We start from the raw sequence: 17337 nt of genomic DNA, 5'->3' as shown, positions 1-17337 counted from the left end.
TCCCGCGTCTTCTCGTCTGCGCGGACGCGTGTTTATGCACGGACGATATTCTGTCCCGGTGACTGGTAAGCGGACAGGTCCGTTTTAAGCGGACGTTGTTAGTGTCCCAGCGGTATAGTTACGCTGTAGTATCGCGGAGTGGCTTATGGTGTTGTCAGCAAGCGTGTTCACTCCTTCTGTTCTCGTCTCGATGGTTTTAGGTTGTTTTACGGGTTTTATAGATTATTAATAAGAATTATACACTGATGATTAATTGTTATGGTTTTTGTTTTATTGGAAACAACCCGGAACTCAGCAGATGTTACAATGTTGTATAATTCAGTTATTATAGTATTGTTTTTATTACGTAGTGCGGTGGTTTATTTATGGTTACTTTTGACGTTTGTACGATTAAACTTAACTTACGATATATTTATATATTCGTTCTCTTTTATGACCTGGAACTGCATAGTCCTTCGTGGCACGTCAGATACTGATTGGCCTTACTCTACACGATTACTCGTGGCAAGTTTTACAATCTTATCTAAGCTGTGTTACTACTAACGCCAGATTTATTAACGGGCCCTTAGCCTATTGCACTATGCAGACTCTTAACTAGAAAACAAGGAGATAAATAAGCAATGCGTACTGAGAAATAGCACTCGTACTCGCTGACCAGGTACAGCCGCACGACAACAGGTTACTTGTACAAAAGGCGCTCCGTGGATCGTTTCCTGAACTTTTAAAGCCTCGGTGACGATTCAAGGAATTGTGAAATTAATTGAAACGCGGCAGCGATCGACCAATCAACATCTGACGTGCAAGGATGATGTACAAAAGTAAGTCAGTGATACTCGCGTAAGAAGTACTGACTCGCAGGTGAAAGCACTCGCTCGGATGTTGGGCGATCGGGCTCATACTGTCGTAATCGTTCTAGTATACGTTATCTGCATGAGTGCAGGAATGCAGTCATTCAGGCGCTACACACACTTACATACCAAGAATATATGAACGTGGGACATTACAAATGCACAACCACGTGAGAGAAATGCTAGCAGCGGGATAATAATCGAGCCAGCAGACAAGGGCTTCTCGAACCCAGTAGTGATGATTCGAAAATCAAACAGCAAATATAGATTCTGGGTCGATTTTAGAAGAATAAATGCATTAACTTGGTGCGATTTATACCCGCTGCCGCAAATGAATTCAATTCTGAAGAAACTGCAGCAAGCTAGATAGACTTGAAAGACTAGAGCTGCGAAAGTGTCAGGAAGTCAGCGCTAAGCCTGGAAATTTACGGAGTGGAAAATTGCCGGGGGGGGGGAGGGCAGTTGTATAAATACAGACCCGACCCCGAACTGACGCAAGTCCTGGGAACAGACGAGGAGAAATGGTATAGTGCCAAAAGAAAAACGAGAGAAAGTACTCTACGAGTGCCACGATTAAAATCAAAATTAAAATAACCACGATATTTCGATTAAAAAATCTTTATATAAATATAGGACTACAATATAAAAGAAAAAAACAAATTCTTGTAGTCAAATCAAATAAAAATAGGCTTTTGCGTTAGGTATGAAAGGTATCTTCAAAGTATGTTTTAGATCGAGTTCTTAAGAAGCACAGTGTGTAGCAGGGAGGAAAGTGGCTTTGCAGATACGGATGACGGTTGAGCAATTGTGTCCTTGGGTACAATCTTCTTAGCTAGAAGAATCTACTTTTCCTCACCAGTTTCACACTGCACTGTCTTTATATTCTGTATTTAAAAGAGATAACAGTTACAACTTATTATTATTGATTCCTGCTCAACGAGAAAAATCTTGAGAATAAGAACTATGACAGCATCGGATTTCGTAGTAGTCTTTTGTAAATTGTTACTGCTAGATTCCCAATTTATTGTTATCATTTCGACGTACATATGCAATCGAACTTAATTTTAAACATAATTTACAATATTTTGCATTATTATATTAGAATGCATTAAGTCACGAAATGTTTGTTAAGTGTAATAAATACCTTTTTATCGAAGAAAAGTATTGTTGCAAAAAGTCATTAGCGTGTTCTAAAACTTCTTCTTTAGGCCGAACATCAGTACTATGAGAAGGTATTGACATAACACTGCCCAAACATGTTTGTTTAGAACACAACGTTTTCTAAAAAAAAATACAGTTACATAAACAACTAAATTGGTGATTTTATGTCAAAAAGATGCATTTTGATACAAAATTGCGATAAGACGCTACTTTCGATCGATCAGGCTGAAATTTAAGCAAAAGCCTCTTGTCGCACGAACTGAAAACCGCTGCCAAGTGTTTAGCACTTACCTTTCTCCTATTTTGCTTTTTTTCATTGTTATGAATGTAAAATAGTATATTGTGCTAACGCCACACGAGTTGCACGTACTATTTTTGTTTAAGTGCGAGGTATAATGCAGTTTGGCGCACGCATTTTCATTTATTCAAAACTTTTAGCGAAAAAATTACTATAATGCCGCCAAGTAATTGTGGGATATACATGCATTCTGAAGATTTTTACTTATGTGAGTAGTAATTTTTATTATGAACGTAGGCGAATTTTTTACAAAGGCTATAGCCGGGTTACTATGGTGAAATGGCCCCCTTGGAAAATGTATATATGTTATATACCATTCGATGGGGGATAAAAAAAAAACTCCCATTGCCAAATTTTTAGCTCTCTGCCTAGTGCGCATGCGCAGTAACGTCGATAAACGTGTTTTTTTGATTTTATTTTTTTCTGAAGTCCCTATAGGATAAAATTTTTTTTAAAAATTCACATTGGTGTATTTTTATGTCATGAATAACTGCAATTTTTTTGGGATTACATAACCTCAAATATCGGATCTAAAAAAATTATTAAAGTTTTCAATCGATATTTTGACCCCCTTGTTTTTGAGGTGCAACTTTTTAAGTAGACTTTTTTTGTGTACTTTTTCCCGTTCTTTACGATGGCACTAACGTTTTTTCCTTAAAAATGGTGGCACAACTCGATTTGAGCCAAAAACTGATTTTTTGCCATTTTTTCACGTTTTTAGCTGGTTATGTTACAATTTAGTTACTAAAGTGACTCCTTTTGAGTAGTTTTGCATATCTTCCCATGAAAACATAATCAAATGAAATATTTTGTTCGCTCCAAGCCGTATTTTTTATATTATCTTACGTTTTCAATGATGGTCTTATCAGAATTGTGATATCACCTTATTATAAAACTGATGGCTAATGTTATTTTCTTTTTAAACGTTCTGTGATTGGTGGAAAGTATTGTCTCTGTCGCAGTTTTTTGTTTATTGTTTATTTTTATTTATAATAAAAGGTTATGCTTGGCCGCGCGGTTGACGCGGCGGCTGCAATGCAGACGATCTGCGTAGTGAATGGTCAATCATAAAATTAAGAATTATCAGGAGCATAAACAAATAAAGTATTTTGATTTCTTAATTAATTAAACGATGCGCAAACCAATGGCCAACATTGTTTTTTTCAAAACTAATTTTTTTTTTCTTACAATTGTCTATATAAGGGAGAAAGTACAATACGTCCCGTCCCGTCCCGTACCGACCCCGGGACATACCGTCTGAAATAAGTCACTTTTATATTATTGGCTAATTCTGTTCGATAACCCAATCGACGGTACAGAATTAGCCAATCCCGTAAAAACAGCTTATTTCAGACGGTATGTCCCGAGGTCGGTACGGGACGACGGACTCAATTGTACTTTCTCCATAATATACTAATACAAGTGAATGGTGAAAACGCTGTTAGTATAAGTTTATAACTTTTAAAGTAAATTAAAATCTAGCAAATAAAAATTGTTTCGATTTTTCTTTTTACTATTTCGGCTTTTGACTGATAATTGATAGCAATACTAGAAAAAATAATAAAGTAGTTAAGTATTTATTTTCAAATACATTGGAGTTAGTTGGAACCGAAGGCTGACGCGGCTACTTTAAATCTTTCTGCTGTTTACTTCAAAACTAACAATCTTGTATATTTAAAGTGAGTACTATATATTTTACATATCTTTTAAAAAAATGAAGATTTAACAAAGTTTTTCAAAAGTTTTGACATCACAGATTATATGCTTTGATATTAGGGTTATATGTATTTCTAATACATATTACACAATAAATTAATATTTTGTTAAATAACTTCTTTAAAATCAAAACCTATTATTAATATCTAAAATGTTATTTTTATGCCGACACTTTGAGTTTTGAAAAAAATACTGTAACCAACCTACTGATAAATAAAAAATCTCCCATGTATTTATAATAAATACACTTGTATTTTACCGGTATATGCAGAGTAAGACTTATTAATGGGTAGAAAAATAAAATTTTTATTATAAATTCTGTAGTATTAAGAGTAATTGTATAAAAAATAATGACAGATAATATAGTAATATAATAATATGATATAATAATATAATAATATGATATAATAATATAATAATATAATATAATAATATAATAATGTAATAATAATAACAGATAATTATTAGACCTTTTTATACGCTAAATAAGAAAAACATGTTGTGTACGTTATTAAATTCTTGCATAAAATCAAAAGTTTAAACCAACATTAAATTATAAACTGTTTTAGTACTCGCATAAAGATCCGATCTTATCCTAAAACAAAAATAGCAATCAGATTTTAAATCAATAAGCTAACAAAAAAGTAATTAATAAAAATGAATTTTCAATCCTATAGATATAGATATACGTACAATGCATGTAAGGGGAACGAGTCTTTATCTATTTAACTTAACCAATTTAGGCTAATCACATAAAGTAAAATGAGAAATTAGTTAAACATAAAGTTGTTGAAACTATTAACTAAATAAAATTAAGAAGGAAAAACATTTGAATAAAATATGACAATAAACTTTTGCTAGAAACGGATTTGACGATTGATGAGTTGCATGTTTTGATGTAATGCGGTATATTAATTATACAAGTATGATTAAATTGATAAAATATAGAAAGTCTTGAACAATAATTAAATTAATAAAAAATGCACATAAATATCTGCATATGACTATATATGATGTGATTTTTACTATAGTTAATTATTATGAGATGAGAAAAAATATTTGGTTTTACATAAAAACAATACATGAGAAATAATAAAAATGAAAAATAGAACTAATAGGATGCGAACTTATTAATTGTCAATTAACTTTTAAGTTAAAAAAATGTAAAATGAATAAAGTAAACACAAGCTAACCTATGCTTTAAACACATACGTATATGAAACATCATTAAAAACAACATTATTTATTTATTTTAAAATACACTATTAGTCATGTCTAGATACAAGAACATATTTTTACAAAAAAACAAATTGAATATAATAATTTCATAGGTTTGTTGATTTTATAAAATCACTAGGTGCAAGCACTTCAATACAGTTTTGATGACAAAAAAAAATTATTTGCTTAAAAAACTTATAAATGAAATGCAACTTATTTCACTTTTACTAGGCAATATTATTTTTTTACTTTTCATGTAAAGCTACTGAGAAAACTGGATTATACAAGAACTTAGATTATAATATTTTTGTAATATTTATTATTCATTCTAGTTTTTAATTTAAAAAAAGGCAAACAATTTTTTTAGATTTTTAAAAACTAACTAACAGCATTTTTAAATGTATTGTAAAATATTTATATTTTATTATTTCAGAAGTGATCTTCTTGTCTAATGGTTAAATAAATATGGCATCTAATAGTAATGAAGAGTCAGATAACATCAGGAAACGCGATGATCGAAGATGTGCCATGTGTAATATTTATATTAGAAAATCAATTGGTCGAGAAAAGGAAATCGAATCTGAAGTTGAAATCGAATATGCTAAACAATTATCAAATAAAGATATTTACATCCATGATGTAATTTGTGATTCATGTAGAAAGCGATTAGCCAAATACATATCAAGCTCTAAACCTAAAAAGGTTAATGTTCCAGCAACTGCTTCGTCTCAAGATTCAAATGTTTCTGAATCATTTTCTCAGCTAACTGTCACTTCATCATCTCAGGAAAGTACACAATCATCTGTATACACAATAAAGGAACAAAAAGTACGAGCAACCACGGAATTACTTATTCAAAGGACGATTGCGACACATAAATATTGCTTTGTTTGTGGGTACCAAAAACAGACTAATAATATATTAGTTCCTTTAGAGGCCCGAATTCAAGTTTATAGTAAAATGAATGTTTTTATTCCACATGGCAATAGATGCTGTTGCACACATTTAATTAAAAAAAGATTTTATGAAGATGAACTAAATAAAATTAATATTTTTTCCACTACAAGTACGGTATATATTGATGAATTACTACAATTTTTGAGTCAATTATCAATGAAAGCAGATGAAACTTTATTAGATACAGTAGCTGAATTTTCCATGCCTGAAAAAAAATTGAAAGTTTTTACGGGATTAACGTGGGAAAATATTAATTATCTTAAAGATCAACTCACTTCTCTGAAGAATTCCTGTGTAAGGACAGCGACACAAGCCATTGTCGTATTTTTATTCAAAATGCGCTCTGGGAATTCTAACTCGCTCATCTCTACAATATTTGACATTGAAAGCGAACAACAAGTATCTCGTTTTTGGCAGTCAGTATTATTATCTTTCGAAAAAGATTTACTACCAAAACACTTTGGATTAGAAAATGTAGACAGAAATGAATTGATTGAAAATCAAACTTCTAATATGGCAAAGAAATTACATCCTGGTAAACAACTTATTTTGATTGCTGATGGTACTTATATAAGGCATGAAAAAAGCTCTAATAACGAGTACCAAAGAAAATCTTATTCAGGCCAAAAAAAAGTTCCTCTGACTAAACCATTTACTATATGTACTACTAATGGTTATGTTGTTGACCAGTTAGGTCCATATCTTGCAAATAAAAATGATGCTACAATACTGATTGAAATATTGGAAGAGAAGCAGAATATTTTACAGAAACTTCTTCGCCAAGGGGACATTTTTATACTGGATAGAGGTTTCAGGGACATTAAACAAAAATTAGAAAATATGGGTTATATTGTTTTGATGCCTGCACTCAAAGGTTCAAAATCTCAACTTTCTACGCAAGAATCAAATGAAACAAGATTCACGACAAAACTGCGATGGGTTGTTGAAGCAGTGCACGGAGTTCAAAAGAAAAAATATAGGTTATTAGATCACAAACTTGATAATACAATGGTGAAAAATACTGGATCTTATTGTAAAATTTCTTGCTACTTAAATAACTTGTTTGGCAAACGCCTAGATTCTGATGAAGACATGCAAGATGAAATATTTAGTGCTATGCAATCTAGAAAAAATGTTGAAAATACATTAGCAGTTTTAGTAGCAGACAAAAGATGGAGTCGTCGGAAACTACCATTTAAAATAATAACTTCGGATGATTTACCAGACTTTCCTGAATTAACAATAAAAGATTTGAAAATTCTGTTTACAGGAACATATCAGCTTAAACAGACAATATCTTACTTAGCGGAAATGCTTGACGCAGATAATAATTTGAAGATTGGATATTCAAAAGAGACTAACAATATTCTCAAACTTGAAGTTCAATCCAGGCATATTAACAGAAAACAATACAAATGTTTCGTTGAGTATAAACCAAATGGTATTGGTTATTCTAGCATCTTAAGACACTGTTGTGATTGTGCTAACGGTAACCGTACTATAGGATGTTGTGCGCATATTGCTGCCATAATCTATTATCTTTCACATGGAAGATATTTATCAAAAATCATACGACCAGCTGAAATTCTGTCTAAAATGTTTCTTAATGATCAAATTGAAGTGTGTATTGATGAAGATAGTGACAATGATGAGTGAATCATTTTTTCTATTGTGAACATTCGTTATTTTTAAAAAGCTACTTGTATACGTTCCATAATTTATTTTAAATAGCCTATGAAGATAATAAATTATACTTTGTACGAATTGAACATACTTAACTTCAATTCCTTTTTACCTGATAATTATTACTGTCAATAGATTTTGAATAATCAATTAAGTAGAGGCAGATAAGCCAAATATGGCCTTTTTAAGACCACAAGACGCCAAAAGTACCCTCAAACGATCGATTTCAAGGCTATGTTTAGCTAAAAACAGGCTTTTTTGCGTGAAAACCCTTGCATTATGACATTTTTAGGTTAGTTTTGGGTTACATGGTACCAAAAATGGCCTTTTTCGGCGTTAAATCACTCAAATGAGGGCATTTTTAGGTTAAAGAGAAAAGCAGACACTGACAGCGGTGATATTCTTTTTATATATAGAGAGAAACCCTTTATTACCTCAAATTCTGATAAGACCATCATTGAAAACGTAAGATAATATAAAAAATACGGCTTGGAGCGAACAAAATATTTCATTTGATTATGTTTTCATGGGAAGATATGCAAAACTACTCAAAAGGAGTCACTTTAGTAACTAAATTGTAACATAACCAGCTAAAAACCTGAAAAAATGGCAAAAAAATCAGTTTTTGGCTCAAATCGAGTTGTGCCACCATTTTTAAGGAAAAAACGTTAGTGCCATCGTAAAGAACGGGAAAAAGTACACAAAAAAAGTCTACTTAAAAAGTTGCACCTCAAAAACAAGGGGGTCAAAATATCGATTGAAAACTTTAATAATTTTTTTAGATCCGATATTTGAGGTTATGTAATCCCAAAAAAATTGCAGTTATTCATGACATAAAAATACACCAATGTGAATTTTTAAAAAAATTTTTATCCTATAGGGACTTCAGAAAAAAATAAAATCAAAAAAACACGTTTATCGACGTTACTGCGCATGCGCACTAGGCAGAGAGCTAAAAATTTGGCTATGGGAGTTTTTTTTTATCCCCCATCGAATGGTATATAACATATATACATTTTCCAAGGGGGCCATTTCACCATAGTAACCCGGCTATAGCCTTTGTGATAAAAATTACTATAGTACATAGTATAGATCTGCTTCCATAAGAGATGTTCAAGTTTTGACAAAACTAAAAATTTTACTATTACAAAGCTTCCTCTAGGGGAAAGCAAAATCAGCTTTTAGAGATTGTGCTAAGAGGACGGCTCAAAACTCAGTAACCAAATATTTTTCAAAAGCGTTCGACTGTTTAGTTTTGGAGATATAAGAATTAAAAACAATTTCAAAAATAAATGTATCATCGATATCTTGAAAACCATAGTTTTCCAAGCTGCGCAAAGAATTGAGCCAAGACATAAATTGAAATTTTTGTAGTACACAGTTCAACTCGTAACCTATCATCTTCTTTTTTTGCAAGTTTTTGATATTTCATTTAGGAGATATACCTTATTTCGAAAATATCACCTTTTCTGATTTTTCTGCCAAACAGTGCAGAGGATCCTAAGTGCCAAACAAAAAGAAGTAGGTAATTTTATTGTCTTTTGAATGCGTTATTGCTAAATTGTTCGTAGCGATCAGATGATAAAGATACAAAAAATAGATTTTCCAAAATTCTAGAAATTACCATAAACAAAAACACGTCAATTAAAACCAAATAAGGTTACTTTTTCCGAATTCACAATTAAAAAATGGACGCCCATTCATTGGCACGTAGCTTCCTCCAACTAATTTTATAGGTCTAATAAATAAAATATTGTTTTTATATACAGTATAATCTGCCTGCTAATGTATAAGGCGATTTTTAATACATAATTTAATATATAAGTTTTGGATGGTCCATTGTCAAAAAGTTTGCAGACCCCTCTGTTTTTTGTTTATTATAGAATACGAACACTGCCGTCAATTTTTCTGTATATATATATAATACCTATTTTATGTTCCCGATGTACGGACGCGGATCGAAGTGAGAGCAAAGATCGGCGGACAAGTATTCCAGCGCGTCATGCAAAATGTAACGTAGGCCTCGTGGTATGTGTGGCCACTTGAATACTTGAGTATTTTTCTCTCCCTCGGGTGTGGATACACCCGGTAATTGGAAAGACCGCGGGGCGAGGAAAAGCCGAGATTTTCCTGCGTGGACGTGATTAGGCTAAAACAAGCGAAGTTTGTTTCGGGAGCATGTTGTCCGGATCGACTGCCATTAAGTGATAACATGAAGTCGTTGTTCTGAGCTTCAGTCGAGCGGGCGTGCGGATGGGAGTTTCAGTTATTGTCAGATTTATGTTTGACAACGAGTTTGTATGCGTTTAGGCTAAGATATTTTTTATGTATGCGCTCTGTTCCTGGCGTAGGTTTTTCTCTCAAGAATATATTTAGAGAAAAATGGTTTTTCTCTATCTGATGCTGTCCCTCGGTGGTGATCAAGAATATTGGTTCGTCTCTATCGGTCTTCCCGAGGCAGGTTGTGTGGTGAGAAAGGAGAGAAAAAACTTTAAGACATTTTCTCTTTTCTTCTCAACGTTTCGACGGACAATGCCGCCCTCATCAGGACACGGATGTGAAAAAATTTATTTAAAAAAAAGTGTGCGTCTCGGGACGCCCGGCAGAAGTGATAACTTAACTTGATTAAAGTAGAAAGTATTTAAAATTGAACTTATTTATTATTCAAATGAATATAATTTTTGGAAAGGATTATACAAATAAAGAAGTATTTTTTTCAAAGTAGCATGGTGATAGTAACGGGAAGTGATTTCTTTTTGCAATAATGGTTTTATTATTAGTAGTATATGGGCTGGTATGGAGAGACTGGGCGTGGCCTAGAGTGACGTCACCAGTCCCGTGGCTGGCGCCAGTTGTTTATGTAAACAGAAGCCCATGTTTATATCAACAGTAGCTGATAAGGTTAATAAACATGATTTACGACGGCTACTGTCATAAACAGTCTGTCATCGATGGGTGACTTTTGTTTGTTTATTTATAAATAATTATAAATAATTTTTAAACAAAAGCTATATCACGTATACGATGCCATAAGGTTAATAAACATGATTTACGACCGCTACAGTCATAAACAGTCTGTCATCGATGGGTGACTTTTATTTGTTTATTTATAAATAATTTTTAATCAAAAGCTATATCACGCATACGATGCCAGCCCTCCCCCTTTTACTCAAGCAGACCCGAGCGCGACTCTCTCTCTCTCTTTCTCTTTCGCTGTTTACTCCATACCGGCCCCGAGCTCGAACGCACGTGCGCGACTCTCGCTATACCAGCCCGTAGCCCCCCTCTCCTTTTATACTATAGTAGCCCGTGAGCTCTGGCGCGGTGGCTCCCGCCGCTGCTGTACCGGACCCGTTTCTCTCTCTCTCTCTCTCTCTCTCTCTCTCTCTCTCTCTCTCTCTCTCTCTCTCTCTCTCTCTCTCTCCCCTCTCTACGCCATACTCGCGCGCGTCCGCCAAAGCCGCCGTCTACCTGTCGCTCACGTATACCTGCTGTTTGGCTTTTATTGCCCTAGCGCCGGCTCTGATCCTTTCTGCGCTGTAATAATATGTAACCTGTATGATTTCCTACTACACGGTGCCGCAAAGCCTACTCTAAATTTCAGCTTTGGGGTTTATTGATGGAATTTGTACACATTAAAATAGAGAAATTTTTGTTTGATACACTCTTATATTTATTTAATAAAACAGTAAAAATTGAATACATGATATATTTATGCGCGCGTGTGTGTGTGTGTGTCTGTGTGTGCGTAGAACAATGAAGCATATTTACAGCTTAGAAACTAACGATAGGAGATGAATAAAAAAAGTTATAACGGAAACATAACATCGTATACATCTTTTGCGATTCTGGCTAAACCAAACGCATAGATTTCTGTTAAAACTACATCTAAAACGTCGACGCTTACAGTGGCGAAATTTAAGTTTGTCTTAACAATTATTATTATTAATGTCTTAACAAGGGCGTAATATTGTTTGAACGAGTTTACATTTTTCAGAATTTCACGACACAGTTCAGCCTCTTCTCTTTTCAAAGCGTCTTTTATATAATCTAAAATTGAGTCCACGCCACGATTAAGTAATCCCGAAAGCTCCTCGAGCTGTTTAAAACGCAAATCGATGCACTCTTTTACCTGTCTTAAGCCAGCGAACGTTTGTTGATGCATAATTACACTAGGCGGACTCTCGTACTTTTTCTGCTTCTTGCACGCAGGCTGTGCAGGTGGATGCTGTTGTGTTTCCTCGTCATGGCCGCCGCCGTCGCCGCCGACACTGCTGATGAACTGCTGACCGTTGTGGGTTGTCATTTCTGCTGTAGGTGCTGATGTTGGTGTTGGCCTCTCGTCGATGCCGATCGCCCTTGCTCCGAAGCTGTTTGTGAATGTGACATCGTGATTTGGAAGGAGGATCTTGCTAGGATTTCCAAAATCCTGGTATAACATGAAGGAGTGATCAGATTTGCATCCATAGCCTCCATCTGATCTTTGATCACTTCCCAGCTGTGTGTGTCGAGTGTCACATACTTGGCTAGCGATCCATTGGCACAAATTTTTAACACTGCTCTGTAGTAACCGCCGTAATACTCCAGGCCTATGGTTGCACGCTTGCAGTTTGATTTGTTAAGCGCGTACGTCGTCGAGTACAACAAGTTGCAGGTGATCGGCTTATTTTTCCAAGACTCGGCACTTGGTGGTGGTGCTGCTGCTGAATCCATTGCAAAGATTTTTTACACACGAGGTCTACTTGACGAGAGTGTTCTTACGACTGATGGCTGGCGACTGCACCACGACACCTTTATAAAGAATGGGAGGACAAAGAGCGAGCGTCAACGAGTCGCAGTTCTTTCTAGAAACGACCGTTACAGTATTTACATTCCATAGTGAAACGAGACACGTTTGATATCGATAGAAGTTGTTTTATTTAACGTTCAGATAACAAACATCCGGTCTTGGCTGTTCAGATCTGATTACAGTAACCCAGTCCTGTAGAACTCGTGTGTGGGAATGCGTTGACTCGATGATGGCGATGAGGCATTGTTTTATTTTGCATTCTTCTCATGAGCCTTCGATAAAACTTCGATAAAACGGCTAATGCGTCATTCTTGACAACGTCTGATGAAAAAAAACGTAGATATTTTCGCAGAGAAATGTCACTGCACATATGATACAGAAACATAATGCATACTTTAGAGTCGACGCTCTGCACTTGTTTTTTATTCCAGTCGAATCGCGTGCAGTTTTCTCCGAGTCGATCAAGATGATGCTTTGATACGGGTGCAACTTCGTAGCTGTCAAAGTAAATTCCGTATCCATTTTTATCTATGAAGATGGCAACCCAGTGGCTGATCGGAGGTGTCGTAGATTCGTTACAATAGCTGTCGGTGTGGATAGCAATTTCGGAACGTGATTAGCAGCGTACAATCCTATTGAATCAGCTTTTAATCCTCTAATAGCTGTGATTATTTGACGCGTATTCATGATGATGGTGCATCTACGTACTCTTCTTCTACCGCACCGTCTTTTTTCTTGTCAGCTTCTTAATTTCGTCCACAACGTCGCTAGCACGAAATCTTTCGGGATAGTGATATCTCTCCATCTGCAGCCGATCGTAATCTAATATAGCTTGGTACATTACTTGGTTATTTATGGCGTACGGGTCGCTTCGATGAGGACTGGCAACGATTGAGTGTATCCACCTTCTGATTTGATAGGCTCGACGCAGTGCGCAAACATTTTTCTTGTTCTCGAATTTCTTGATACCGTGGCTGGTGCACAGCAAGACGTTAGGGCATTGCATAGAGAGTTCGTCAAACGAAGGCGCACTAAAATCTTCTAAATTGACGATTCTTCGAGCCACTACTTTTTCCAAAAACTTGGCTTTTGCCTGGCCACGCACTTATATACGGCGCGCGTCTTTCACCAGGTTGCACAGATTACGACGCAGATTCTTGAAGGAGATATCTCCATCGTGCCACTCTAAACCGTGTACATCGAGAGTGCAGTAATTATTCGTCTGCTGCATATCCGCGGGTAATTCGGTAAAACTGCACGGCGCGCGAATGATCCAATGACCAACTATACGGCTCTGGAGAGATAAAACTCCGACGTCTTTGGGAGTAAATTTTTTATTTATATTCCGAAAGCCTTGAATATCGATCACGTCGATCCGTCCGTCATGATGACGATGATGCTGTTGCTGCTCGAGTACGTTAGGTGCTGGCTGTTTCGAAAGGGAGACTAACTGCAGACTGTCAATGCGCTCGCCTTATGAAGCGCGAATCAAAAAAAATTTTTTTTTTTTTGAGGCGCTGCGATCGAGTGTGCGTGCGCATCAAGCGCTAAAATCCGTTACGATTTGGCGACTAGAGTCGATTTCCAGAACGTTGTCGTACTCTGCGTAAACGATACAGTTGATAGCAGTGAGAAGAGCCGTCTCAAATCTCACTTCTATGCGTATGCTACCCGAGCGCACGAGATTCCAATGTGTGGCACAGTGTGCCGATAAATCAGGAGTGAGATCGAAGGCCGTCGAAAAATTGCCTTTGTAATAGTTGTAGCGATTGATGCCAAAACCTTCGATGAGAAAATGTACGCCTGTGCCCGTGTAAAGTGTTTGAAAAGCGTCAATGTAGAGTTTGTCGAGACCCGTGAAACGTGGCTGCAAAGGTTTGTGATGACGTAGAGAGAAATATAATTTATAGAGAAGTGTTGAAAATTAAAAGGGTTTAACGCGCAATTTCCGTTGAATGCTTTGTTTTCCACAAAGCCCAAGATTATTCTCTTCGGCAGCTGACCGTGTATAACGTTGTCGATCGAATCACCCAATATTCCCGAGTGAAGAGTAAACGACTTAACTTCGACTCTCGTTATCGGATATTTAGCCGTGGTTTCCGACAATGCTTGCGCATGAACCAGTAAAACTCCAGGACTGATTTTTACTCTGTGAACTATGAGTGTAGCTTCTTTGATGCTGATTTTGAATTTTCCATCGGTTGTCGCGTCCATCAGACAAAAAGCATCCTTACTCCTCACTAGACGTACGCGCATTTCTACGCCATTAATCAGCATTTTATCCTGATTAAAGAGGTCGTGATGTAGATATCCAATCATGTCAAAGTATCGTCGATTCTGTGTAAAATATTTGCGATTTTCCAGCCCTTTGTTCACGATCATAGGTGCTGTGGCAGTGCTCACCGCATTAGCTGGCGAATCGAAACCGCCGCTCGTGTCGTCGTACCACAGACTCGCTATAAGATGTGACTCTTTAGCAGTCGGAGCGTAGTTGAGAAGCGTCTCGATGTACGCTCTGTAAGAATAGGCGTTATCAGGCGGCGAAACAATTTTCTGATTGAAAAAAACGTCAACGTGATTGAACATTGAATGCATGAAATTGTTGATCGGTCCGACTTTAAGGTCTTCGGTCGTTGCGGTAGCCTCGTCGGTGGGTACGATTTTAGCTTGAACATGAAGCATAGTGTGAGCCAGATCAAAGTAATGCTCGCTACCTGCCGGCACGACAAAAACCAATGGTGCGTCGACATCGTCGCTAAGAGACGACACAGGCTTATAATGCAGAAAGCTGCTGCTTTCAATGGACGTTTGGGTAGCTGGAAGCGTGAAAAGATCCAGCTCGCTGGACATGCATTCCGTCGAGTGAGAATGTAAAAATGCCGTTTTTACCCCAAACTAAATACTCCTAGGACCAAAAATATCCGTAACACTTCTCAAACTCTGCTGATGCTGCTGCTGAGTACTTCTCTTTTTAGGCCTCTTCTTCGTTTTTCTCGTGACTCTCTTCTTCCGTCCTGCCGTATGTTGTTTGCGTTTTTTGCTAGAGCCGATTGTACTCGATGTACGTGTCTTTCTCAACTGATGCCTTCGATGCACTGCGCGTGATTTATAACCAGAGCCTTTCATCATTTCTGCTATCTTTTCACCGGCTTTTCTCTTCAATTTGTTTCCAGACTACGATATTTGAACGCCTCCTTGAAATTCGAGCCGTTGTTTGCAACGTCGTCCAACACGTTGATGCCTGTGCGCACAGCCTCTTTGCCCACAGCTCTGGCACCGGAAGCGATGTACGGAAGAATTTTGCGAAATAAACCTCCGAGCCATGCACCTACACCTCGTCCGCGCTGATACGTTGAACCGGAATAGACGTATCTCACTCCTCCACCGCCTACTTGCTCGTCGTAGTAGCGTATGTAGTGACTCATCGTAACATATCGTTGATCTCTCTCTCTCTCTCTCTCTCTCTCTCTCTCTCTCTCTCTCTCTCTCTCTGTCTCTGTCTCTGTCTCTGTCTGTCTCTCTCTCTCTCTCTCTCTCTCTCTCTCTCTCTCTGTCTCTGTCTCTGTCTCTGTCTCTCTCTCTCTCTCTCTCTCTCTCTCTCTCTCTCTCTCTCTCTCTCTCTCTCTCTCTCTCTCTCTCTCTCTCTCTCTAGCGATTACGTTTAAAGTGAAGCGTAACCGTCAGCGTTCCATATTCGAATGGTATTCGCACTCCGTTCTGATCCCTTATATCTATGACAATCGAGCGAAAACTGTGATGTAAAAGTGGAGTATAATGAGCAGGTGCAAAATGTCTCACGATATTACTGCCGAATTTGTACATTGCACTATCCACGGAAACTATACGCAGTAGAGCAGCTTGAGTGTCGCCTACAGGGTGTGGCTCGCATACATCCGTGTACTCGTAGAGCTGATCGGGAATAGCTCGGGAAAGCGATGCTGGTCTGTTTCCTAGCACGACTACACTGCCCATTGACGATGTAACAAAGGTGCCGTTTTTTCGCCGAGTCTCGGAATCTTCGAAACCGAAAATACGGCAAATTTTTTCGTTAAACGTTGTCTGATGCTGATCAACGCAGGCACACTTGCGCTGTAGCATGTAGTAGCCCTTTTGAAAGGGTGCAACTTCGAGACGCAGGTGATTGTGAAAGGCGGCTGATTTATTTATTTCGTTGGCTAGTTGCTCGATCTTGTCGTAAATGCCGTGCGGAAAAAATGCGTTTCCTGCTCTGCCTTTTCCGACTGTTTAAACGTGTAAAAGGCGTCCGATTCTTGAATGTGTGTGACAGTACTCGGCACGTGAATTTCGACGAGCGCAACGGATCAATTCCCGCTGAGTCTGAGCTCGCGCGAGAGCTGCGTTGTAAAGCAGCTGGTGGCGTTTTCGTTGTAGTACGTCATACTGCTGTTGCTAGGCAGAACTAGGTAAAAATCGTTCTGGTCCATTTTTAAATTTTTTGTACTCAGAGGCTTTGATCCACGAGTTGAATTTGTCCGGATATCCAGCCCACTTGACGAGTAGCTGCTTCTTCGAGCCACGACCTTTTGTACGAATTACGCGTTCTATTTTGAATTGCTCTGCAGCGTCCGACATGCGTTTCGTGCCAACATGAGCGAGCTCCTCGAGATAGAAAAAGCCGTCAATCTCCTCGCCGTTCAAATCTTCCA

At 37.2% G+C, this 17337-nt stretch overlaps 1 protein-coding gene across 7 annotated transcripts in view; it reads right to left on the bottom strand.

The window, feature by feature from the left end:
- The window catches only part of Nos (nitric oxide synthase), a 1339001-nt gene that overhangs the window by 1262583 nt on the left and 59081 nt on the right, over positions 1-17337 (bottom strand). For all 7 annotated transcript variants that reach the window (XM_032601207.1, XM_031933451.2, XM_032601209.1 and 4 more), the window contains 1 exon segment: positions 1993-2129. In XM_032601207.1, the coding sequence (XP_032457098.1) occupies positions 1993-2129 (137 nt within the window).

The sequence above is a fragment of the Nasonia vitripennis genome (assembly GCF_009193385.2).
Source record: "Nasonia vitripennis strain AsymCx chromosome 1 unlocalized genomic scaffold, Nvit_psr_1.1 chr1_random0002, whole genome shotgun sequence".
Classification (NCBI taxonomy): domain Eukaryota; kingdom Metazoa; phylum Arthropoda; class Insecta; order Hymenoptera; family Pteromalidae; genus Nasonia; species Nasonia vitripennis.
This window is presented reverse-complemented; position numbering and strand designations above follow the sequence as displayed.